At 64.3% G+C, this 25187-nt stretch overlaps 2 protein-coding genes across 2 annotated transcripts; one reads left to right on the forward strand and one right to left on the reverse strand.

Annotated features, from left to right (window-relative positions):
- Positions 1 to 1204: 1204 nt before the first annotated feature.
- GMPPA (GDP-mannose pyrophosphorylase A) lies at positions 1205 to 6041 on the forward strand. The gene is made up of 13 exons (XM_059820356.1): positions 1205 to 1247; positions 1316 to 1413; positions 1539 to 1642; positions 2042 to 2234; positions 2405 to 2464; positions 2614 to 2744; positions 2881 to 2895; positions 3491 to 3625; positions 3803 to 3900; positions 4058 to 4104; positions 4202 to 4294; positions 4388 to 4556; positions 4648 to 6041. The coding sequence occupies exons 1-13, from the start codon at positions 1205 to 1207 to the stop codon at positions 4746 to 4748; spliced, it is 1287 nt and encodes a 428-aa protein (XP_059676339.1). The 3' UTR covers positions 4749 to 6041.
- Positions 6042 to 6986: 945 nt separating this feature from the next.
- LOC132317416 (rac GTPase-activating protein 1-like) lies at positions 6987 to 11674 on the reverse strand. Its single transcript, XM_059820645.1, has 16 exons — positions 11590 to 11674; positions 11262 to 11464; positions 11044 to 11180; positions 10744 to 10822; positions 10489 to 10542; positions 9801 to 9878; positions 9341 to 9461; positions 8910 to 9070; positions 8525 to 8686; positions 8277 to 8372; positions 8003 to 8204; positions 7819 to 7924; positions 7526 to 7658; positions 7348 to 7450; positions 7114 to 7231; positions 6987 to 7038 (listed from the first exon to the last, which is right to left on the reverse strand). The coding sequence occupies exons 1-16, from the start codon at positions 11672 to 11674 to the stop codon at positions 6987 to 6989; spliced, it is 1890 nt and encodes a 629-aa protein (XP_059676628.1).
- Positions 11675 to 25187: the final 13513 nt, after the last annotated feature.

The following is a 25187-nucleotide window of genomic DNA, read 5'->3' on the forward strand; positions in this document are numbered from 1 at the left end:
TCCAGATGCTGCTGTAGCAATAGGGCTTTATTTATTGACTTTGGGGAGAAGGCCTCTGCCCCGTCCCCGTCCCCGTCCCCTCCTCTCTGCCGGGCTCCGGAGTTGCCAGCGTCCCCGTGGTTCGGAGCAAGCAACGTGCCAGAGCAGCAATAAAGACCCTGAGCAGCCCGTCCTGTCTCCATGTCTCGCTGGGGGGGACAGGGGGTGGGCAGAGCAGCCCCCGGCTGCCACCGAGGGCTGGGCACCTCGGGAGGGTCCTGTCCCAAAATCCGGAGACCCGAAGCCAGGAAGACTTCCAGGTGGGGCCGGGCTGGGAAGGGTGTTGGAAACTCGGGGAAAGGAGCCAGGGAAGCTGCGAAGCGCCGGGGCGGCCGCGGGGCGGGGGGGGGGCGGCTCACGGGGCGCTCGCGTCATGGAGCGAAAATACCGGCTGCTGGAGGGCAGCCCATATGAGGCCGGGCCGGCCGCGCCGGCGGGGGCCGCTCCGGTTACAGCCCGGGCTGCCCCCCCGGCCCCGGCCCCGGCAGCCCCCTCGGTGCACGCCCGCCCCCCGCCGCGTGCTCCCCGCGCCCGTAGCGCACGGCTGCGGGCGCGCGTGTGTGCAAAGCGTGCACACGCCTGGGCGCGTGGCACGCTCGTGCCTGCGCTCAGCGGGGCACGCGCACGCTCACGGTGACGCTCCCGTGCGCACGCCCACGGAGGGAGCCGCGCCCTCGCACGCACCCACGGGCAGTGACCCGCCCACGGGCAGTGACCCGCCCACGCCGCTGCTCCTTCGCGCCTCTGCCGCGCGCGCGCAGCTGCTCCCTTGCACCTGCACGCGCAACGCCAGCCCCTCGCACACGCACTGCTGCTCCCTGTCACGCGCGCGGCACGCGCACAGCTGCGGGGGTACACGTGCGCGGCCGCCCCCGTGCCCGCGCGCAGCGCACCCTTGCACGCCGCCGGCCGACACCTTGCGCACGCGGGCGGGCACGCGCGGGCGCAGCTCCCTCCTCCCGCAGCTGCGGCGCCCCCTGGCGCTCGGCGGGCGTTCTCGGCAGCACCGCCCGGTGCGGTGACGCGGCGGGGAGGCGGGGGCCCTACGCGCTGACGTGTTGCATCTACGTGTGCGGAAGCGGAGGGCGGCCCGGCGGAGGCGGGAGCGGCGGCGGGGCCGGGCGGGCCGGGCGTGCGGGGGCCGCCGGAGCGGAGGGGAGCCGCGATGCCGCTGAAGGCGGTGATCCTCATCGGGGGCCCGCAGAAGGGTAAGTGCGCCGGGCCCGCGGGGCGTCCCGCCGGCGCCGGGCCTCGCCGACCCCTCTCTGCGCCGCAGGGACCCGGTTCCGGCCGCTGTCCTTCGAGGTGCCCAAGCCGCTCTTCCCCGTGGCCGGGGTGCCCATGGTGCAGCACCACATCGAGGCCTGCGCCAAGGTACGGGGGGCCGGGGCCGGGGGGCCGGGGCTGAGGCCGGGGGGCCGGGGCCGGGGGGCCGGGGCTGAGGCCGGGGGGCTGGGGCCGCCCTCCCCACACTGCCCTCTCCCTGTGTCCCTCCCCAGGTGCCCGGCATGAAGGAGATCCTGCTGATGGGCTTCTACCAGCCCCACGAGGCCCTCAGCCGCTTCCTGGTGTCAGCACAGCAGGAGTTCAAGATCCCCATCAGGTGGGCAGGAGCTCTCCCTGCTCTGGGGTACCCATGGCGGCACAGCCCGGCTCGGCCCCGCACCTGCGTCCCCTGGGCTGGCAGCCCCCAGCCAGTGCCTGGGCGCCTGGCCGGTGGGCCATATCCCCGCGTGGATGGGCGCAGCTGGCCTCCCGTGTTAGTTCTGCCAAATCTCCCTTGCCCCAGACCCTGCTCTGGCTGGTTCCTGCTCCAAAGATGCCTCTTCAGTGCAGCTCCAAGCTCCCACTGCCTCCTTCCCCTGTGCCAAAGTGAGCCCTGTCGCTGCATGGCAGGATTATGTCTCTCCAGCCCCTGCCAGCCCTTCCCTGCCCTGCTGCCAGGCGGTGCCACCAGACCCCCACTTCCCTAAGCCCTCACTTTTCCCTGCTTGGCTCGCAGGTATCTCCAGGAGTATGCGGCGCTGGGCACGGGTGGTGGCATCTATCACTTCCGAGACCAGATCCTGTCGGGTGGTGCTGAGGCCTTCTTTGTCCTCAACGCGGACGTGTGCTCAGAGTTCCCCTTGCAGGAGATGCTGGAGTTCCAGCAGCGGCACGGGGATGCGCACAGCTTTGTCATTCTGGGTACCACAGTGAGTGGCAGTGGTGCGGAGCAGAGGAGCAGTGGTGCTCTGCCGTGGGCTTGTCTACAAGCCAGCGGCTCCTGCAGTGGATGGGTCCCTGGGTGTGAGCTCTGGGTCTCATCTGTTCTGCATCCGCATGCTCGCTGCTCCACCATTGCTAACTCGTCCTCGCTCCGCAGGCCAACAGGACGCAGGCGCTGAATTATGGCTGTATCGTGGCAACCACGGACACGCAGGAGGTACTGCAGGCCCTTAGGGAGGCGGGCACGGCGTGGGCAGCGGGTGCTGCGCTGCTCACATGGTTGCATGTTTCTGGCGTGCCACAGATGGTGTGATGCTGGGCACGGGGGCTGCGCTCTTGGACTCACGTCTCTTCCCTCGCCTTCAGGTCCAGCACTACGTGGAGAAGCCCAGCACGTTTGTCAGTGAGATCATTAACTGTGGCATCTACCTGTTCACACCTGCCATCTTCCAGCACATCGGTGAGGTCTTCCAGAGGAACCAGCAGGAGCTAGTGCTGTGAGTGCTCCTCTCTGCCCCACGTCCCTCCCACCCCACTGCTTCCCAGGGCTGCAGCGGCACGCTCATCCTCCATTCTTTCTCTATCTTCTCTCCTCCTCTGCCATCACTCACTTGTTTCCTGGTCCTGCACCAGCTGTCCTTACCTTGGGTAAGTCTTCGTCTGTGTCTGCACTGGCTGCTCTCCGGGCTGGATCGTCCCTAGTGATAACGCATGCTTTCCTCCCTGCTCCAGGCTGCTCTGCAAGGCTGTTCTTTTCCTCTGCTCCCCTCCTGGTCAGCCTGAGAACTCCCCCTCTCCCTTCCTCTCCTCCCACTCCATCCTCATCCAGTTCTGAACAAGGGGCTGAGCGAGCCTTTCAGCTGGGAATGCTCTGCTCCCACCTCCAGCTCTCTGCACCAGCCAGACTGTCACCTGGTGTCTCTGCCACCACCCAAGCAAAAATCCAGCTGTGCAGGGTTCTGGAGTGGGGGCAGGATCTGTCGTTCATACACCCACCTGGACTGGGTGGGACTCTTGCACCATCACCTTCTGGCTGAGAGCTTGTTTCAGCTGGCAGAGCCCTGTCCCTCTGGGGCTCAGTGGGGCGGGGCAGGACTAGCCTGACAGCTGGGGGTGTCCCCACATTTGGGGAGAAATGCATGGCTAGGATCACTGTAGCCCTCAGATTTGGGGAGGGTAGCTGCTGGGGTCCCTGGCTGAGGTTGTGATTGGGGTGGGTGTCTAATGGGCCTCTCATTTGCAGAGAGGAGAGCTCTAACGGCTGGCAGCGCGCAGAAGTGATCCGGCTAGAGCAGGACGTTTTCACAGCACTGGCTGGGAGCGGCAAACTCTATGTCTACAAAACTGATGGCTTCTGGAGCCAGATCAAGTCAGCTGGGTAAGGGCTGGGGCTAGAGCTGGTGCAGCTGGGGCGCCGAGCGGTCCATACCAGAGATGGGAGAGGAGGGTGCCTAAGCAGGGCCCTGGGGGTGGGTGTAGGGTGTTGAATTCAGACCCTTCTCTGCCCTGGTAGTGCCAGAGTGGTAATAACAATCATTTGCGTTTCCTCCCCCAGTTCTGCTATCTATGCCAGCCGCCTTTACCTGAACCAGTACAGCAAAAGCCACCCCGAGAGGCTGGCCCAGAACAAGCCTGGAGGCCCTGTCATTCGAGGTACTCCTCTGACACCCCCCACTGCCTTGGGAGCTGCCTTATGTGGGGACAGGGGTGCCTGGGGAGGCAGTGGGACCTGTGGGCAGGACCTCCCCTGATCTGAGAGGCGGGTGCTCCTGCAAGCTGCCTCTCCTGATGCAGCTGCCTTGTGTTGCAGGCAATGTGTACATCCACCCGACGGCCTCCATCGACAGCAGTGCAGTGGTGAGTGCAGGCCTGGGGCACCCTGCAGCAGGGCAATGCTCAGGGATGCTGTGGGTGCCATTGTCCTTGACCTTATTGCCCCCCTCTGTCCTCATAGCTGGGCCCCAACGTCTCCATTGGGCAGGGGGTGACGGTGGGAGCTGGTGTGCGTGTGCGAGAGTCCATCGTCCTGCATGGTGCCTCACTCCATGTAAGTAGAGTTTCCCTGAGGGTATAGGCATCAACCCCCACCCTTGCGGGGAGGCAGCAGCAGCACCCTTCATCCCCCTCTCCTTCGCCCCAGGACCACACCTGTGTCCTCAATACCATCGTGGGCTGGGACAGCACCATCGGGCGCTGGGCACGTGTTGAAGGAACACCCAGTGACCCCAACCCCAATGATCCCTATGCCAAGATCGACAGCGAGACACTCTTTCGGGATGGGCGCCTCACCCCCTCCATCACAATCCTGGGTATGTCCCCTCTGTACCCAGCACCCCCCAGCCCTGTGCCATAGGGCAGAGACTCTCCCAGCTTGCTAATCCCCTTGTGCTGTCCCCGCAGGCTGCAGTGTCACCATCCCTGCTGAGGTAGTTATTCTTAACTCCATCGTCCTTCCTCACAAGGAGCTGAGCCGCAGCTACAAGAACCAGATTATCCTGTGAGTCAGTGGCTTGCTGGATTGCAGGGGGCCAGCACCAGCACCCCAGTCCCTGCTGTGCCTCACAGCAAGAGCCTGTGCTGGGGCTTTGCCTCCTGGGAGGTTCCCAGCACCCCCAGAAGGGTAGCTGCAGGCCAGGAGCCCTGCAAGTGCCTGACTCCTACTCCAGACAGACATTAAAGCTGGTGAGCATCAGCTTCGTGTGCTGCTTCTCTTGCAGCTCAGGGACCGTGTCGAAGGCTTCAGGGACAGCGTGTGGCCCTGACCCCCATCTGTGTGCCTGTGCAGGGAGGCCTGAGCTGAGGCTGTTGAGGGAGCACTTGCTGCCTGTAGCATCTTGGGTCCAGCTTTGGGTGTTTCTCTACCAAAGGGCACTACCAGCACATTATCTTGCCACCTGTCACGAGGCTCTCCCTGCATCAGTTGCTGTCTGCAACTCTCTGGAAGATCTTGGCTCATCTCAGAGGCTGGGGAGCTTTCAATCTGCCTGTCCTGTGTAGGCAGCTCACCCTGCAGGAGCTGGTTATGAAGATCCCTATTCCAGCAGCATGATTGCAACAGCCTGAGCTGGGCTCCTGCCTACAGCTGGGAAAATAGAGCAGAACGAGGCTGTTCTAAGGGTACTGGCACAAAAGGGCTGGGTTGGACAGGCAGGCTGCTGACCCTGGAAGGAGCTGCAAAAGGCCCCCCTTCCCCCAGCACCACCTCTGCCCTCAAGGGCTCTGTACGAGCCAGGAGAGCTGCCAGCCCTGCTGAGACTGCTCCGGTCAGGCTGAAACCTGCACAGGCTGCCTAGGCAGGGCTCATGGTGATAGCAGCAGGCCCCTGCCACCCCGGTGGGCCAACAGCCTCCTCCACACCAGCATGGCTCTAGCTCGCTGCATGTCTGCCCTCACACCAGCCATGTCTACAAGGCACCAGAGCAATCAACTTGTATGTGTGCAGGTGGCAGAGATCTACCACCTTGCTGTGTCTCAAACCCCCTGTTTTTATTGAAGGCAGGTCCCTGCTGATCCTGGCACACTGTCTATAGTAACCAACACCACTGCCCTTTACCCACTTAACCTCCCTGTCTTCTCCTCTGGTCTTGAAGCCCGGCCCTCCCTCAAGGGCCCCATCATGCCTCTCGCCTTCAGTGAGGCACTGCATTAGGGATTCTCCATCCATTCAGTACCACCCCATTTCACTGGATTTGCAGTAAATGCTTGTTCCCAGCCTGTGCCTTCCTGTACCAGTTCTCCTGTGGTCCTGGGTGCAGATTAGTTGTTCCCTGGCTTTAAGCACATTAAACTCCTTCAGTTTTGCCTCTGCCTTGGATGTGCTAATTTCCTTGCCCGCTGGTGAACACCTCTGTGCTGGGGGAAACTGAGCCAAAGTACTTGCTTTCAGGATTGTACATGAATTTTCTCTTGTGTCCCGCATCTGGCCTGGCGTTTAGTATGGGCAAAGGTTTCTCAGCTGCTAGACATAGTCCTGGGGCAGTTCTCAGCCCTGTTGTGTAACACCCCTTTTCCCTAAGCTCCCGTTGGGCCAAGTTATTATTTGGGGCACAAGCCCTTCCTAGGCCCTTGCTCTATTTACAGCCTCAGTCAGCTTCCCCCTCTTGGGACAGAGAGGGCTGTGTATCCCAGCCCTGCTTGGGCTTTGCGGCTGCAGCACCAGGGCTGGGAGGGGAGGAAGGAGTTAAAGGGGCCTCTGCTGAGGTGCCAGGAAGTCTGGAAATGCTTTAAGGTTGTCCTGCCTTGAGCAGCAGCAGCTCCGATTACTTGAGGCCAGCATCTGGGCTGAAAGAGGGGCCTCCTGCATCCTGGGCTCCAGGGCAGGGAGAAGATGGCTTCAGCTAGAGCAGGAGGGGGCTCTGCCTGCCCTCCCCTCCCTGTCCAGCAAAAGCAGGGGCTTTGGGGAGCACTGCTCACCCTTGCTGCCAGTAAAGCTCTTGTCTGCTGCCCAGCCAGGCTGTCATAGCAGCAAGCCCCAAACCCTGGCAGCAGGGAGGGACAGACAGCAGCCACAGCCAGGCTTGTTTTGCTGCAAACATTTAATACAAACAAGCCCCTAAGTACAGCACTGGGGTAGCATCCCTGCCACTGCAGCTGGGCAGAGCCAGCCCTGCTCACTAGTCCCTAGGGAAGCAGAGCAGGGCTTGGAGCTCAGCACCACCAGCCCACAGGCAGCTGCCTGGTCCTGCAGGCTTCACTCCTCCCGTGCCAGCTCCGTGTCCCCAGGGAGCCACTGCTGCAGGCTACACTGGAGAAGGGAAGAACCGACCCACCTTCCTTGGGGCCGGCCCCTGCCTGCGTGGGGAGAGATGAGTCAGGGGTGCAAAGGAAGCTCCCCTGGGCCCCCCACCCACCCCCGGCAGCACTCACGGGGGCCGGGCAGCCGTGCCCACACAGCTCCGCAGGGCGCTGGGGAGGCAGCAGGTACCGGCTGGGCTCAGCTGGCCCGGCTTGGGCTCCAGGGAGGCAATGGGGCGGAAGAACGGCTCTGTGGGACAGAGCGGGGGAGACAGCTATCACACCCCATCCCAGCCACGGGCAGCCAGGACCTTTCAGCAGCCACAGGGCAAGGGCCAGGAGGGGGCCAGGGCTCCTATGGCTCACCGCGTCCGCCCCCCAGGGCTGGTGTCCGCACTAGGTTCTCCTGCTCCGTCCCCACGAAGCCTCTCCAGAAGTCAGGCGGCAGTGAGAGGAGCCGAGACACCACCTGGGCAGGGAGGGATGGAGGATGGGGATGCTGGCACCACCCAGGGTACACCCCACACCTTGGGGACCCCCTCACCTTGCACTGCCGTGGCGTGTCCTCCATGATGACAAGTGGTGCGGGGTTGGCTGAGCCATGTCCCACCAGTGTGGGACCAAACACGCGGGACAGGTTGAGGACATCCATCTTGCAGTCAGGGCTGTGTGACACCCTGCGAGGGGGGATGGATGGTGTGAGCACGGTGCCCAGCCCAGGGGCCCCTCATCCTCAGCCCAGCTTCCCTGCTCTGAGGCATGGAGCCTGGGTGGGGGGCAGAGAGCCAGGACATGGGGACAGATCCACAGGAGACCATGCCAGGTCAAGCCCCTCACCTGAGCAGGTGCAGCATGAGGAAGGCCAGGGTGTCCCTGTTGGCCGGGGGCAGCTTGCTCACCACGTGGCGCAGGGCTGTGCCGCAGGCAGCATCGTCCGGGATGTCTGCAGCAGCACCGGGGAGGGATGTTTCGGGAGGAACAGCCCCTTCCCACCCCCCCCCGGCTTGGGCCCCCCGCTCACCAGCAGCCCGCAGGAAGGCAGGGTGGAGGCTGAAGGTGACCAGCGGCTCCTTGAGCCCCCGAAGAAAGTCCTTGAGCACTCCGCACACCACATGGATGTCGGACACACTGCTGAGGGCAGGCAGGGTGCCCCCGGCCTGCAGCAGCCTCTGCTTCCACTCCCGCACCAGCTGCTCCGCACCCGGCACCCGGTACAGCCCTGTCTGGGGTGCAGGGAAAGGGGCTCAGCCCCACAGGGACTGCAGCATCACCACCCCCACTGCCCCAACCCCTACCTCTGTCAAGCCTCGCGTCTCCACCTCGGTCACACACTGCACCACCAGCGCCGGCACCAAGGGCGGCGTGGCAGGGGCGAAGTCAGCCAGCACGCCCTGGGGAGGACAACACCGACCTGCTCTGTGCCCACCACCCAGCCCTGCGGCCAGGGCAGGCAGAGCCCCAGCATCCCAGGGCCGATAGCCAAGCAGCCCCACAGGGACATGGAGCAACCCCCAAGCACTGCTGTGCCCCCCTCGCCCCTCACCTCACGGGGCCAGGCACGGCGGCGAGGCCGGGGCGTGCAGGGGCTGGGGCACTGCTCCCGGCACTTGGGGTGCAGCAGCAGCTGGCACTGGCGGCACTTGACAGCAGCCTTCCCGAAACGGATGCGGGAGCCGCAGACGCCGCATGGCTCAGGACGGATCACCTGGGACAAGGGGAGCAGGGTCAGGGCCCCCCCCTTCTTGCAGGTACCCAATATCATTCCTTCATCCCCCCCTGCCTCCATCCATCCCCCGTTCAGGCAGAGCTGGGGTGGGGGGGATGGAGGAAAGCTTTGCGTCTGGCCCCCCCCCCCCCCGCCCCACTACCCCTCCCCTGCTCCCTTCTCCATAGCAGCCAAGAAGAGGGAGACAGGCTGGGGCACACACCGTTTTGGAAGCGAACTGGTGCTGGAGTGGCAGGAGGCCCCGTGGAGGTGAGGGGAAGGGGGCTGGCGCTGCCTGGCCCACGGAGCTGCCCTCGGTGTGGCTCTCCTGCCCCACAGCATGGCAGCCTGGATCCCCGCTGGTGCCCCACACCGTGGTCAGCTCTGCAGAGAGAGGAGGCAGAGGAGTGGGCCCTGAAAGGCAAACCGCCCCAGCTCCTGGCTGGGATGTGGGGAGGCTTCCCACCTCCCAGGGAGCCCCTGCAGCATCCCAGCTGCCCTGGGACAGTGGCATTTGGCATGTCCAGAGGACCCCAGTACCCCCATGGTGGGGACAAGCATCCCCCAGCAGATCCCCTCCCTCCCCCATGACAGCAGCACCCTGAGGCTGGTCCCACAACATCCATGAGCCCCCTCCCCAGCCCCTACTGTAACCTGCTTGCGTGGAGACACGGTGTCCCTGGCGAGAGCGGCGGCATGGCACCAAAGCAGTGGGCAGAAGGCTGCCAGCAGGGCCTGGGACTTCGTCAGGAGGGGGCACAGCGGGGACACTCACCTGCTGAGATGGGGGGCAGTGAGAACGTGCCTGGCTGCAGCCCCATGGTGCTCCAACATCTCCCCATGAGCTCTGCTCTGCCTGCTCCCCGTCCATGTGGTCCTGCACAGCCTGGGATCCTGTCACCATGGGTATGCGGGGATACAGGCTGCAGGGTACTGGTACAGCACAGCCAGGGATGCTGTCCCCACTGGGACCAGGGGGATACAGGCTGCAGGAACCCAGAGGGGTGGCTGAGCACCCCCAGACCCCACAGCACCCACAGGCCTGCAGGACTGAGGGTTTCAGTGTTGCCTTCTGGCAACACCCTACCCAGGGCACCCTGGGGTCCCTACTCACGGCATTGTGGGTTGCCACAGAAGACCGGTGCCGCTTCGCCACCACCACAGGGCCGATCTGAGGGGCCAGGGACGCACGCTGGGGACAGAGAAGATGGGGTGAAGGGCAGGAAAGGACCCCTCCCTGATTCTGCCCCCCCACCCCAGAGCACCCAAGCCAAGTGGTCTCAGCCCCACTAAAGGTCCTGGTCTCACCCTGCCCCCCATCAGGCACCGTGGGGACCCGTGGGCACCCAGGCCCCCCAACTGGGTCAGAGCCAGCCCTCAGGCTGGGGGAGGCCAGGCCAGGCCTGCAATGCAGAGGCGTGAGCAGGGTGCAGGATGCCTACACGTGGGGATGAATTATTGAGGAGCCCAGCTGGGCCACAGTGGAGGGTAATGGAGTTTCTATTGATTGCAGGAGGTTTGCTGAGAGATGACGTTCCCAGCCCAGCATCAATAAATTAAACCCCCTGCCAGGCTCCTGGCAGCCTCCCATGTGGGGACAGGGAAGTATCTGGGTGTCCCAACCCTGCATGGCCCAGAGCCAGCACCCCAGCCTGGGCTACTGACCTGTGCGGGCAGAGGGTCCCCACGGGCACGGTGCAGGAGAGTGGAGCAGACCCGGGGGATCCTCACCCACGCAGGGGCACAGATCCCGCCTCAGCAGCGGCCCCCAGGGCTGCCGCATCCCAGCATTTCCCTCGTACCTGCCTCTCCTGGGCTTTGCGCTTCAGGGTCCGCACCACCGTCATATCAACATCCTGAAAAGGCGGCGGGAAGGCTGGGGGCTGGCAGGGCGGCCAGGGCACCCCCAGCATCCATGCTCTGACAGCACCCTGGGGCGGCTCGCCCCTAACCACAGCCATGCAAAGGGACTGCCCCACTGCGTGAGCGGGGCAAAACCACCCCCTCGCCGCTGGGGAGAAGCCAAACCCCAGGACTCGCAGCAGGTCACTCCTTACCACATCATCCTCGGTGCGGTCATAGCTGATGTCTGAGTGGGACAGAAGGGACTGGCACGACTTGTCCACCGCAGATGACCTGCGGAGCAAGCTGGGGGTCAGCCTGGCTTGGGCATTCCCCCCCCACCAGCACCTACTTGTAGGGCCACTCCTGGGAGCCCAGGGCTGACGCCTCTGCAGAGCCCAAGCACCCCCATGCCCAGCCAGCCCCTTGAACCCAGCAGAGGTGAGGGGGAGAGGGGCACAGCTGAGCCCAGGGCTGCCCGAGGGCCTGGGGTGAGGACCACCAGCCCTGCTCACCTCCTGCCTGGTGCCAGGGCTGCCCCAAGGCGCCGGCCGGCCAGGGCGCTGAGGACGGAGCACTGGTCCCCACTCAGCACCCCACTGCCCCATGGCTCCCGCATCAGGGACTCGAAGACTAGTTGAAGTTTGCGCTCCTGCAAGCAAAACAGGGTGGCAATGAGCAGGCTGGGTACCAGCCACCGGGTACCCCTGCGGCCAGCCCCACCCCCCCAGACCTGCTTCTCCAGCTCAGCCTCTGCCCGGTGCCGCTTCTTCATCTCCACCTCCACCTGGTTGCGGGCATGCTTGAGCTTCACCTCCAGCGCCGCCCGCTCGGCCTCCACGCGGGCCAGCTGCTCGCGGGCCCGCCGCCCGTCCTGCTCCAGGCGGCAGCATCTCTGGCGCGTCGCCTCGAAGCACTGAGCAATCTGGATGTAGTCTGGGGGTAACACAAGCGGGTGGCCAGCCGGGATGGGGGGGCTGGTCCCCAGCTCCCCCAGCCCCCGCTGGCAGCAGAGCCGGGGGTCCCGCGGTGCCCCAGGCCGAGGGGCTGCGCGCACCCACCTTCCTCCGCGCTGCCGCCGAGCTCCAGCAGCTGCAGCGCCCGCTCCAGCCGGGCCAGGAGCCGCCCGCAGCGCTGCCGCAGCATCCTGCCGCCCTGGGACGGGGCGGGACCCCCCGCAGCCCCCCTGGAGGGAGGCAGCACGACCCCCCGCCCGCAGCTCCTGCCCCACGCTCTCCCCCAGCCGCCGGGGTCCGCCGTGCGCCCCTAAGACGGCGCAGGCTCCGGGGGCGAAGGGTCCTCCCGGCAGGCCTATGTGGGCCGGGGGCCGGGGTGGAGCCCGGCCCGGCTCCGCCTCCGCCTCCTGCTGCCGCCGGGGCCCGGCCCGTCGCCCCGACGGCTCCCGACGAGGGGGAGCCCTCCGGGACGCCTTGGGCGTGGGGTGCCCCGGGGTGCGGGGCGGCAGTGCTGGCTGCAGGGGTGCAGGGCAAGAGCCCGGGGCAGGATGAGGGTGCTGTGTGGCGGTCGCCTTTGGAGGTGGGGTGCCCAGGCACCGGGGCTACCAGCTGAGAGCACTTGAGGGGTGCAGGCGCAGTGGGTGCGGGGTGCTCTGGGGGGTGCAAGGGTGCGGGAGGGGGCTGGCTCCCGGCACCGCTTCCCTCAGCCCCGCTTCCCGGGAGCGGCGTGCGTGGGAGCCGGGGGAGCCGGAGGAGCCGGAGGAGCCGGTGTCCTTGTCCGCTGTCCCCCACCGCTGTGCCCCGCATGCAAAGCGGCTGGCGGCCGGCCGGGACGGCGGGGAGCCGCCGGCTGCCTGTGGCGGCGGGGACCCCCAGCACCGGGGCTCCCGGCCGAGGCCGTGTCCTGCAGATGGAGCCACCTCCCCGCCTCAAAGCCCAGCCGCTGCCCGGCGCTGCAGGGGTGCTGTGCCCCCCGGGGTCCCCTGCCCAGGGGCTCCCCGGCGCAGCCTCCAGCCCCGGGACCCCCTCCCTGGCGCAGCCCCCAGGTCCTGGTGGCCCTGCGTCAGCGCGGGGGCTCCGGGCGGGTTTGCGGGGGGCCTCGGTGAACGGCAGCTCCCCCTCCTCTGCCTGTCCCGACCTGCTGCGAATACCGGGAATAGCAGCGGGGCTGGCGGCAGGGCTGGGCGTGCAAGCCCGTGCACACACGCACACGCTCGCAGGCACCTCGCTGCCTTCACACCTCCCCGGCTGCCTCTGACCTGCAGAAGGGGTTTTGCACCCCGTAGGCACGCGGCAGCAGGCCCCCCCCAGCACCCTGGTACCTCTCGGGGGTGGCAACAGGGCTCCTCTCCCGGCACCGGTCCCGCACAGGGCCTGGGAAGTTACAAGCAAGGGGCATGGGGGAGCACCCCCACATCCCAGGGACATGTCTGAGGTGCTTGGTGAGAAAATAGCTTGGGCTCATCCTGTGCTATAGGATCGGGGTGGCACGGACCCCACCCCAAGCGCTGAACCTCACCAGGGTCACTGCCGGGCTGTGCAGTGCTGGGATACCAGCTGGGATGCTGCCTGATGGGATGCTGCTGCCCTGGGCCCCAGGGGAGCAGGGTGCACCCTGGGGACAGAGCCCGGCGGGGGGCTGGGACAGGCTGGCAGCACCCCGGTGGGGCTGAGCTCCCTGCTGTGCCAGCGTGCAGGGAGCAGAAGGTGTGTCTGAGAGAAGCTCCTTCCTCTCAAGGTTGAATATGAGTCAGGTTTTGGAGCGACTTTAATTACTACCGGATCAATAGGCTCGGCATGGCCAAGCAAAATCCAATCGCAGCCCTGGGGGTCTGCCTGCTCAGCCCTCCGCTGCCTGCTCACCTCTGGGGAGCAATGTGCTCCCCGGCTGCGGTTGCTCCCCAGTGCCTGCCAGCCCGGCACCCAGCCCTGGGAGGTGGGACCCCATCCTGCACGTGGAGCCAGCACCCCGCTCGCTCAGCCCTAGCAGGAGACACGCATCCCCCAGAGCAGTGTGGCAGATGGAGATGCCCCAGCCTCGCAGGGCAGGGCCAGCACTGCCTGGGGGACCCCACGCACCCCTGAGTGGCTTCCCTCACCCAATGCACCAAGCAGGTCTGTGGCACCCGAACCCACCTCGCACCCTGGGCACAAGCCTGGGAGCTCCCAGGAGGGCAGAGTTGCCCCGGCAGCATGTGGGCAGCCCCTCTCACACCCAGGGATGGTTGGGGGGCACTTGCCATCCACCCTGTGTCCCCCCTTGCCTGCTCCCCCCTCCTGAGACACCCCGGCTTGGCCAGGCACTGCATAAATAGCTGTTTGTGTCTCCGCTCGGCCCCTGCGTGGGAAATAATATCGGCTGATGGAACATAATGCCCTGCTTCACATGTTCAATTTTATCATTTTCCGAGGCAGGCAATCTTCGTTTAAAGCTGAATGGGCTGGGGAATGTTAATGAAGCACCGGCGCTGCTCTGCACCGCGCTTTATCTCTTGGAGAATAATTTGGGTGAGCTCGGAAATAGAGTTCCCAGTCCCAATTCAAGCGGCGGCAGCACCGCGTGCCGATAAAAGTGTAATTCCTGGCCAGCGCATGGCCCTGAATACATGACAACTTAACCCTTGGGGCCTCGCTGGGATGGTGCTGCCTGCAGCTCCCTGCCTGCCTGCATCAGGTCCGGCTGCCCTGCATGCCCAGCACCAGCCTTGGCGCTCAGCCCGGGCAGGATGGGGTCTATCGCTCCCGCTCGCCCAGGCCGCGGAGCAAGGCATGCAGCTTGGGGAGGAGAGATAAGAGGGCAGGAGCAGAGCTGGAGGAAATCCGTCTCCCTGGACAGACAGGACCCCACAGGCAGATCTGCAGCAGCGCCAGCCTGCAGGGTGCCCAGGGATGGGGGCTCTGCCAGGAGAAGGATGCCCCAGATCCAAGGATGCCCAGGCACTGGGGTCAGGGAAGGATGGAGAGGCGAGGAGCCTGGGAAGGGGGTAGGGGCTGGGCTTGGGGGAGCAGGCTGAAGGGAGCGGGCAGGGGAGATGGGTCCAAGGGAGCAGCTGCAAGTGTGAGCATCCCATCCTGGAGAGACTGGCAGAGCAGGGCGGGTGTTTACGGGCCGAGGGCACATGCCTGTCCCGACAGCTGAGTGAGGGGCTCCCCCAGGAAGGGCCCTGGGCCCCGGTGCTGACTGAAGGGAGCGACGTGAATTTGCAGGAGGTGTTTGCTGGTCCGCGGAAGGAGAAACACAGGTTAGGAGGAGCAGGCAGCTTGGACCCCAAGGAGAAAGCCTTTGGTGGTCTGCCTGGTCCTGCTCTGAGCCCAAGCCACGGGACTGGCTGCAGCTCCCATCAGCCATGCTCTGGCAGCAGGTCCCTGCATGGGGTGACCCTGGGGCTCTGCCCTCCCCATCCTGTGTGCAGCTCCCTCGGGCTCCAGACGCAGCGGATGGCTGTGCCCAGGGCAGCGCAGCACCCTCTAAGCGATGGTCCCGACATTCTGGGCCATACCAACCCAAAGATTCTGGGACGGGAGCACCTTGGCCCAGCGAGGGGTCAGCAGAGTCCCTCGGGCACCAGCCTGGCCCCCCCAGCAGGGCAGCGAGTGGGTGCCGGGACGGACCCTTCCCCTGGGAACGAGCAGGATGGGCAGGTTTCCAGCACCGTTAATCAGGGCTGCAAGAGCCGGGATTAATGTGCACTCCAAGGCTCTCCAGTCCCAGCTGTGATCCAGCCCTCTGCTCTCAGCCAGAGCCGCCTCCACGCGCTGAATTATCAGCCTGAGTAATTAAGTGGAGAGCTTTGTTTTAATGCAGACATCTGATGCCTTCGCACCAAGGAGCACAACAACTGTCGCGGGTGTTTATGCTCCGTGCAACACATCTGGCTCACAGGGAGAAAATCCATCCCTGCTGCTGTGCAAGATTAAAGGGAACGCGGCGCGGGTGTGGAGAGAGGAGGGATGGCTTGGCAGCCAGCGTGGCGGGCAGGATTCGTCCCCGAGCATCGCCCCGCTGGCTCCTTGAACTCTGCCGGCAGTAGGCTGTGGTCCAGGGCTGCCCAGCAATGCACGCATCCCCTCCGCTCCTCAGTGCACAAGGCAGCACAACACGTTGCGAGATCAGGGATAATTATGGGCTCAGAGATAAATGGAAATAGGGCAAAATAAAACATGGGTTTATGGGAGGTAGATGGTGCCTGGCTCACCTGATACCTGCTGCTCATAAGGGAGCTGGCTTTCTGGGGAGGAGGGATGCAGATCTCAAACCAGCTGCTGTGCCACGCAGAAAATTGTTTTGCACAGATTAGGGGATTAGCACCAGCGCGAGGAGCTGGAAAAGAGGCTGAGGCTGGAAGGAGCCAGGCTGTGGGGGGAGAAGAGATAGCAGGAAGGGTAGAGGCTGCTGCTGGGACCACTGTGGATGCGCCTCATTTAATACCTTCCTCTGTCACCCCAAAAGTGGGGGGCGTGGGGGAATCTGCTGATACCACAAAAACACAGGTCTTTTCTCTCTGCTTGGCCCCTGAATTACTGGTGCTTTGCTTGTCACACCCACTTGGATGTCTGAATGGTCTCACAGATACTTAGTGCCTTTCTTACGGAGCAGCATAGCTGGCCAGGCACCGGGGTGAGCTGTGCCTTCGCAAGCCCCTTCTCCACCAGCTTCCCCTGGCACCTCTCGGCTCCCGGGGACCCCAGCACTTTGTGGGCGCTGCTGGCAGAAGGACTCCCTCGCTCGCTGCCCTGTGGCAGGGCTGTTTTCATGAGGGAGTCTGCCATTGCCTCCGGCACCTCCAGCCCCCGACTCCTTGGCAGTGCTGGGACAGGGGAAGAGGCTGTCGGGGATGAAGGGGACAGCAAGAGGGACTCCTTGGTGAGGGAAAGGAGGCTCTAGCCGGGAGTGTAACTGCTGCGTGTGGTGCTCCCAGTGTGAGTGTCAAAGGAACCCCGTCGGGAGAAACTGTTTTCAAGGAGAAATGCTCCATGTGGTTTCCAGCAAAACCCACGCTCTGGGCTGCTCCCCCGCTGAGAAAAACATGTCAAAATTTGGCCTGGGACCTCTGACCCTGCGCTGATCCGGCCGAGGAGCAAATGCCGTTCTGCTTGAGTGAAGCTGCCTTGCCGAGGCTCGTCCGGCTCCCCGCAGCACTGAAGAGCTGGAGCTGGCACAGCTCTGCCCCTGGCAGGGCTGCCCGCGGGGACCAAGCGCTGGGAGCTGCTGCTCCTGGGCACAGGGACACTCAAGGGCCTTTGGCAAAATCTGGCAACAGAAACGGAGCTGGGGGAGTTCAGATGAGCAGTACAAAACCAGCTGGCTCTCAGGCAGCCTGGAGTAATCTGAGGCTGGGAAATTCGTGCGGAAGCAGCAGGGGCCGCACAGCCACCTCCGGGCAAGCAGGCTGATTTATTGCCTGTATGAGTCGAAATTGCCGCCCATGCTGGGCAGAGAGGCAGGACCAGATCCCCTGCCTGGAGACACTCATGGCAGAAGATCAGAAATGCCGTGCAAAGGAGACGCACAGGAACGGCTTGAGAAATCCCAGTCAGTCGTGCCTAGCTGGGCATGACCGCTGCCCACGTTCGATGCTGCTTCCCAGCCGGAGCTCTGCAGGCAGAGCCCATGGCAGGAGCAGAAGAGCCCTGAAGCTGCAGGACGGCCCTGGGCACGTGGAGGTGGCGGCCCCGAATGGGTGCAGTGGAGGCACGGGGCGGGCTGCAGTCACTGCCCCATGGGGACTGGGCATGGGGCTGCACCCAGTTTGTCCAGGTGCAACCCTGGTGCTCCCAGGCACAGCCGCCCTGGGAGCCAGGTCATGGAGTGGGACCTGTGGCACGTTCACCTGGGGTGGGAGAAGAGGGGCTTGCCCCTGCCGGCACTGCGTACACCGATGTCACAGGATGCCACCATACTGCCCTGGCACCTTGGGGCCTCCCCATCACCCTCGTCTCCTCGGCTGCACCCAGCCCAGGGTGTCCCTACCCTGGGGGTGGCTGTCCCCACCAACTGGAATTAATTCCCTGAAATGCTATATTAAATGCTTTAATAAAAGCCTGATATATCACACCTCTTGTCTCCTCTCCATCGATTCATTTAGCAATTTTACCCAAAAAAGGCAATCAAGTCGGACTGGGCAGATTTATTCTGTGTGAGCTCCGAGGACAGCTTTATTGCTCCCTGTTCCCCTGCCCTCAAGGTCCTCAGAAGCATTTTTCTCTTAATATTTGTTCTATTATTTTACTAGGGATGAAGCTCTGTTGATGGGCAGTAATTGCCTGGACTGCCCTGCCTTCCCATGATGAAGATTGGTACCTTACTGGTGGCTGCCTGCCGCTGCCCTGCTCTCCTGTCCTTCCTCAGCAATGTTATTGACTAGGAAAGTTCATTAACAAGCCCCTTAATGACTGCAGCCGCGCCAACCCAGCCCACGACGCTAAACTCTCCTGTGGTTTCCCTTGGTGGCTGCTTGCAGGAGGAGACGTTGCAGGATGTTTTCTGCACAGCCAGAGCCATGTGGGTGCCTGAGCCACTTCTAAAACCCTGCTGACTTCCCTTACCAGCAGATGCTGTCCCTGCATGGGCTCTCATCCCCTCGTTTTTGGTGACTGACCCCTCTGGGCTGTCTGTCTTGGCCAGGCAGTGCAGGGGATGTCCACGTCACCGGTGGTGGAGAGCTTTTGGGGGGTCCTGGGAGCATCCCTGAGGCCCCCTGGCAGGGGTCCCCTGTGCCGGTGTTTGCTCTGCTGCCTGCCGTCCCAGCGCCGGCAGCCTTGTGAGCCAGGCTGGCGCCGAGCCAAGCGCGATGCCGGGATTAGGCACTGCCTCCTACAAATGAGCTGTTAATTATCATAATCTGGTAATTGAGAAAAATCTAATTATGCAAAGCTAATGGATTTAGAGCTGTGCTGGGGAGCACAGGCCAGGGGAGTGCAGCTGGGCAGGGTTGGCATCGCCAGCCCGTGGCTGCAGGCACCGCGGGGCTTTGCAGTGCCTTTTGCTCCACGCCGGGGCCCCGCTGGGTGCCCTGCCAGGTCCCAGCACCTGCAGGAGAGAACCCAGCCCTCTCGCCCCCCTCCAGCCCCACTGGGCCTGGGCACCACCTCCTCCCTTTGCCCGGGCATCTTCGCCTCTGATTTCCCCACCTTCCCTCCTGGGAAGTTCCTATGCCCAGTGTGGTGAGCAGGGAGGGGGAACGCAGCACCACCCCCTGATCCCGACCTGTCCTCCCCAGCCCCACAGACATGGCTCTGCTCTGCGTCTCTGCTCTGCTCTCACTGCCAGTGAAACAGCGCTGCAGGATCTGCCCAGGCGAGCCCAGTAAGGAAGGGCAGCATCTTTTTCTAGACCAACTGAGGTGGTTCAGAAAGGCAGACAAGCTTTTGGGCACACAGGTTCTTCTCAGTGCTCACAAGCAACTGTTTTCCTCAGCTATATCGCTGGCCTCATAAAAGACTTTGCCTCTTCCTGCGCACCTCGAGGGCGAGGGATGCTGAGCTGTGCCAGCCCCAGCACCGCGCCAGAGCTCCCGGCCTCGAGGTAGCACCATGCTGGAAAGCCTGGCAGCATCCCCAGGGTGGCATGCAGGTGGGTACCAGCACCCAGCGCTCCCCTGGAGCCTGTGTCGCTGCCCCTCGAGTGCCCTGCCACCCCCCACCCTCACCCTGTGCTTGCAGGAGCCCCACCTCTCGCAGCTTTTGGGGAGCCCAGAGGAGGAGCTTGAGCCCAAGGGTGCAGGAGCTGTGACAAAAGTGACATTCGGCAGCTCAGCTCCTTGGCCAGCCCGATGTCTCAGAGCTGTGCTCCTGCGAGGCTGTTGCGGAGCTTGGGGTCCCCCCACATCCCCATGGCCAAAGAGCCGTTGGCCCCCCGAGACACGCCTGTCTACACACCTCTCCTGAGCCTGAGGCCGTGCAGCGCTGCCCGGGCGGCTCCTACATGTCCTGGCAGGGGGATGTGAGGAGTTTGCTCGCCTCTCCCTCCCCGGGAGCGTAAGCTAAGTGCATAGAAGTGGTGGAAGTGAGCAGGACTCCAGCTAATTGCCTCCACCCCCGGGGGACAGGCAGTGAGAGAGCCCCAAGCTTTCCAGAACATTTCAGCCTCTGGCTCCGGTTCCTGCAGGATGCGGCGATCGCTAAGTACGTCTGTGGTCTCGGCACTCAGCGAGCTTCCCGCTCAGGGCAGGGTGCGGGCAGCACCACGCTGCGCCAGTCTCGCCCCGGCACTGGCACACGCTGCCTGCCGCACAGCCCAGCCTGCCCGCCCGCCCGTCGCCGTGCTGGTCATCCACTCCTCAAACCTCCTCCAGTGCCTTGGGCTCAGCGGGGAGAGGCAGAGCTGGGCAGCAGCATGTGGCTGGAGGAAGCCCGGAGAACCTCCCCACGCCCCTGGGGTCCCCCCCGGCCCTCGGCAGGCCTTCCCGTGGGGGGCTGCCCCGCTGGGCACCCAGCATGCGATGCCCTAGCCCCACAGCGGCACCCGTGCAGCCTAGAGGAGTTTGTCGGCCGCTCCACCCTCCACGGCATCCAGCACATCTTCCGGCACCGGCGCTACACCGCCCGCAACCTGCTGTGGCTGCTGGCCTTCCTGGGCTCGCTGGCCCTCCTCGTCCATGCCTATGCCAAGTGCGTGGGCTTGTACTTCCAGTACCCCCACAGCACCCAGCTGGAGGAGGAGACGGCGCGCAACAAGACCTTCCCTGCTGTCACGCTCTGCAACCTCAACCCTGCCCGCTTCTCGCGGCTCTCCGGCAATGACCTCTACTGGGCAGGGGAGATGCTGGGTCTCCTGGACGGGGCTGGCCGGCCCCTGGTGCCGGAGAGCGTGGAGAGGAGCAGGCTGGAGTCTCTGCTGGGGACGCTGGCCATAAGCGAGGAGGAGAAGAGCCGCCCCTTCGACCTGGAGGAGTTTTATGGGCGCGTGGGCCACCAGCTGGACCTGGGTGAGATGCTTGTCCGCTGCATGTTCGTCGATGAGGAGTGCAACAGCAGCGACTTCCAGACAGTGAGTGCCCAGTGGCAGGATGTCCTGGGGGGCAGGGAGGGCTGGGCAGTGCGGGGCACTGCTGGGGTGCTGACACGGGGATCCCAGCCCTCGGTGATCAGGGATCAGGGAAGGGGAAAGCTGCCAGGGGCCAGTTTTTGCAGGCTGTAAGGCTGCCTGGTTTGATGTGGGGTTTGTTGGGGCCAGGGCAGAGCCCTGTGCAGAGCAGGGGTGCGCTGGGCTGGGCTGGCGATGTTCCGGCAGGGTTTGTGCTGTGAAGCTGGGCTGAGAGGCACAGGGAAAGGATGGGCTGGGGAGCCCAGCCCTGGGACTCGCCCAGGCTGGCTCAGCCCCAGCAGAGGCAGGCTACGACCCGTAGCCTTGCTCCAGCCCGGCTGGGAAGTCTGGCTCCTTACCCCTCCCGCAGCCTCTGGGTGAGAGCAGGGCTCTCGAGGGCTTGGAGAGGGACTAAGGCAAATCCCTGCCTGGAGGGCTTTGGAAGGGCACATCCTGCCTTAGCAGAGCAGGGGCCAGGGGATGGGCTGCATCCAAGCAGTAGTTAGTGTAAGTGAACAGAGGGAGGTACAATCCTGCCCTCCCAGCCAGCATGGGGAGATGCCTGCGGGTACCAGCACAGGGAGTTGGCTGAGCTCTCTAGTGTTATCGGAGCTGGAAGAATTACAAAAGCTCACGAAAGTCCCAGTGATGGACGCCACACAAGTGCCCTTGCCTCAGATGCTCAGCACAGGTTTGCGTGATCCCAGCTCGGCCCAGGGTGAGTGAGAGTGGTGGGGGGCTTGTGGGGAGCTGCAGTCCCGGCGTAGGGGTCCAGGGAGCCACCCGTGCCCTGCTGGAGTGAGGAGAGCCAACGCACAGGGGCAGGGGCAGGCAGGGCTGTGCAAGGCCAGCGCCCCACATGGGGAGCCAGCACCCCAGCCCTGCCGTGCCACTGGCTGGTGGGCAGCCTGGAGGGCTGCCTATCCCTGCCTGCAGCTTCCCTGGAGCACCGAGTGGGTGCCCACCGCTGCCGTGCTGGGCTCTCCTGGCTGGCAGCCGCTGCCAGCTTGGCAGATGCAGAGCTGTGAGTTGGGAGGGTCCCTAATTTAGCGTGATGGCTCCGCTCATCGCACTACTGAGAACAAAGCGGGGCTGCGCGCGGGGCCCTGTGACCAGGTGTCAGGCAGCTGGTGGGAGGCGTAGCCCCACACCGGGAGAGCACCGACGGCAAGGGGGTATGCACAGCTGCCTGAGCAGGCCAGCTCATGCAGGGTGGTGGCCACTGCCACAGCCAGGCTCATGCCATGGTGGCACCCTCCATTGTCATCCCGGGGGCCGCACCGCCTCCCCACTGGCCACGGAGACCCTGGTGCCCAGCCAGGCGCTGCAGGGCTTGGGTGCATGTCACCCTGGTGCGCCAGAGCCAGGCGGGCATTGCGTGGGGATGCAGGCAGGGCAGAGGCGATGGCCAAGAGGGAGCCACCTTCTCCCTCTTCTCCTCTTTGCTCCTGAGTCAACAGCTGAGGATTACTGGGGCTGTAAACAAGGGGATCAATGGTGCTGATGGGAACATTTCCTGGTAATAGCTCCGGCCTGTAAAACACAGCAGAAGGGGGAGGAAGGGGAGGCTCTGCTTTCACAGCTGTTAACCCTTCCCACGCGCAGCCATGTGCTGGATTCTTGGACGTGAGGACTTGGGCTTGGGCTTGCTGGGGCTGGGCTGGGTGCCCCAGGCCAGGTGAGGGCTGGGTGCCGCTGTGTCCCAGGGACAGGAGTGCCAGTGGCTCGCAGGGCTATTGCAGCCCTGGGGACCTGGGTGACCAGCTGTGGGCCAGGCTGCTGTGCCTCGGCTTGGGCAGGCACCCTGAGCCGCTGGGCACGCAGCAAGGTCAACGTCTGCTCAGTGGTGGGATGCCAAGCCAGCGCTGCTGGAGGAGGCATCCTGACCTCTGTGGCTGTGGGGCAGCTGGCCCGCGCTGCTCGGAAATGGCTGTGAAGAGGCAAGTGTCATGGCTGTGAGGAGGCAAGTGTCATCCCAAGGAGGAGCTGCCAGCACTGATGGGAAATTTTAATGCCATCATGGAAGGATGCTCAGCCCTGGTCCATGTGCATGGGAAGATAGGGGCTGCTGCGGGCTGATGGAGAGGTGGGAGCAGCCACTGCGGCATCCCCTGGCTCCTGAGCAGGGCAGACAGTGCCGCCAGCCCTTCCCGGCAGCCCAGGCTGCAGGCCTTCGGACAGGTGAAGAGGCCTCTTTCTGCTGGTTGCAGGGGAGGGTGCCCAGGCGGGTTTCCTTCACCTTCCTCAGGCACCCCCCAGGGCACCTCTACTGGGGATCCCAGCCCTGCCTGTTCTCTTCACAACCATCCCCCCGGGAGGAACAAGTACCCCAGCAAGCTCCAGGCTCGGGCACCAGCCCTGCCCCAAGCTCACCCCCCTGCCCATGCCACAGCTGCCCACCTTGCTGCCAGCCACCTTGCTGCCCACCTCCACACACAGCCTGTCCTGAGCACGCCACAGCCCCGGCGCACACGCCTGGCTGTCCCATCACCCTGCGTGTGCCTGCGTGTGCCCTGCACGCGCCCCTGCCTCAGCAGGACTTCCCCATCGTCGGTGCAGCCCCAGGACACTGCCCTGCAGGCACACAGCCACACTGCTGCATGCCGCCCAGTGTCCCCACAGCCTGAGCAGGACGGCAGATGGTGAGTGCCTGGCACTTGAGCGGGTGGACACAGCCTGGTGACGGTGCCCTCCACCCACCCTGCTCGGGGCTGGCAGGTAAATGTCAGCCTATTTTTATCTGCTCCCCGACAGGGCGGCTGTTCCTTCCATTCAGATGAGCAGATGTACCTCCGTTTCCTATCCCTCTGGGGACCAGGGTTAATCTGCCTGAAATTCACCTTCCCTGCTTCCCGGAGCCACCCTCGTTGGGTCTGGGCAGTGGGGGATCATGGACTAATCCTCCCGAAATGAGCCTGGCTGCGTTCGGCTCTCGGCAGCGCAGTGGCTCCCAAGAGCATCACCTGCGGGCAGGGAGGGCCAGCTCCCCCCTCCAGGCTGGCAGGGGCTGCCTCCTGCCTGCGGCTCAGCCAGGCTGCGCAGGGCCAGGCTGGCTTCGGAGGATGGAGATGGCGCTGGGGTGGAGCAGGGATGTGCCACGGGGTTTGCTCGGTGCTGGCTCGCTGTGGGGCTGGGGACACGGGACTGGGAGGACAACTCAGGCAGCATTGAACAGCATCAGTGCAATGTATAGCTAGCGGCACGGGTAACGGGGCTGGAGCCGAACACCCCTGGTGAGCACCGTCTGTGTAATTATACCTGTTTCCAGTGGTTTTACTGGCCGGCGCGGTCTGAGGCACTGCCCAGGGGCTGGCGTGGCGGCCGCAGCCACGCGCTGAGTGATGGTGTGTGTAATAGCAGGGCTGGCGGGTAATAGCAGCCTTGGAGTCCATCAATAACCCCGCTCCCTGATGGGTGCCACCCTCCCCTCTCCTGGCACAGCTGGCGATTAGTTACAACAACGCTTGCCACTCTCCCCACCGCGCTGGCACCAGTAGCACTGTCTCTTTTGGCAGGACCAGGAGGTGGCTGTGCAGGACATCCAGGCACCCTCACCTTCACTCCCACCTTCGTGCCTCAGACAAGAGCGGATATTTTAATGTTCCATTAATAGTTTTACCCCCTTAAATTATTGATCTGAATTTACAGCCAGAGCTGCCAGCTTAACAACAGGATTTTTCAGGAATCAGTCTGGGATCCTGCACAGGAGATTGGGTGCAGAGGGGAGGGTGGGGGCAGAGCTGGCCAGGCTGGGGGCGCGGTGCAGGGCTGGGCATGGGGGTCAGTACGGTGTGGGGCTCCCCGGCCACCCTGTTCACCTCCCACCTCTGCTGAGTTGTCTCAGGATGATGGTCTCAGTGCTTTTCTCCGTGAAGAGCGAGCCCAGGCCCTTCCTTCCCAGCTGGCAGGTGCCAGCAGGCCCTGGGCAGCCGGCGGGGACGGCACCGCTATCTCTGCCGCCCAGCCACTGCCTGCCTGCTCGCACCCAGCTGCCTGCGGGAGCATCTGTGCTCGAGCTCACCTCCGTGAATTATTTAAAGCTTCCCCTGGTGCCGCGGAAAGACGATAACGTCGGAACCGGGGATGAATGTGGAGTTGGGGATGTGGGGCAGCCGGTAAGGAGCTGCTCCTGCCTGCGCTCGGGGTCTATACCACCCCCCAGATGGGTGCCTCTGCAGCTGGGCTGGCTTTGGGGACGGGGCTGACCCCTCCAGAGGAGCTGGCATGGGGCTGCAACCCTGGAGCTGCCGGGGGAGATGTGCCCAATACAGGAGAGGAGTGTGTTGCCCCTCCTGCAAGCATCCAGGACTGTCCCCAAGGGTGCAGGCAGGCAGGTCGTGCGGCGGGCAGGGAGCCGCGGCGGGCAGAGGCGGCAGGGCCAGGCAAGGTGCCCCAGCGTGGGGGTGGCGAGGCAGTGGGGAGGGCAGGAGGGGCACGCAGGTGGGGGAGCCCCGGGCCCTCTCGACTCTGATTGCGGATCCGCCTGGCAGGGGATGCGGAACCTGCCGAAATAGCAGATTTAATTATCTCCGTGGAGCAGCAGGAAACCAGCAAGTGGGGAGGGGTGTGGGTACACGGGGCTGGGGCGTCTCAGAGGGGGCACAGTGAGGGCTTGAACTAGCAGGGCTGTGCTCCCCACAACCTCCAGCCCCATGGCAGCCATGCACTGCTCCCATGC

This window comes from Gavia stellata, chromosome 8, assembly GCF_030936135.1.
Source record: "Gavia stellata isolate bGavSte3 chromosome 8, bGavSte3.hap2, whole genome shotgun sequence".
NCBI lineage: Eukaryota > Metazoa > Chordata > Aves > Gaviiformes > Gaviidae > Gavia > Gavia stellata.

Excerpts from the sequence above, each read along its gene's own strand:
- LOC132317416 (XM_059820645.1), bottom strand. The coding sequence starts at position 11,674 with ATGCTGCGGCAGCGCTGCGGGCGGCTCCTGGCCCGGCTGGAGCGGGCG. Across the intron at positions 10,543-10,743 it reads ACCGCACCGAGGATGATGTG|GATGTTGATATGACGGTGGT; the intron begins GTAAGGAGTGAC and ends CCGCCTTTTCAG. Across the intron at positions 7,232-7,347 it reads AGCCCTGGGGGGCGGACGCG|AGCCGTTCTTCCGCCCCATT; the intron begins GTGAGCCATAGG and ends TCTGTCCCACAG.
- GMPPA (XM_059820356.1), top strand. The coding sequence starts at position 1,205 with ATGCCGCTGAAGGCGGTGATCCTCATCGGGGGCCCGCAGAAGG. Across the intron at positions 2,465-2,613 it reads CAACCACGGACACGCAGGAG|GTCCAGCACTACGTGGAGAA; the intron begins GTACTGCAGGCC and ends CCTCGCCTTCAG. Across the intron at positions 4,295-4,387 it reads TGCATGGTGCCTCACTCCAT|GACCACACCTGTGTCCTCAA; the intron begins GTAAGTAGAGTT and ends CCTTCGCCCCAG.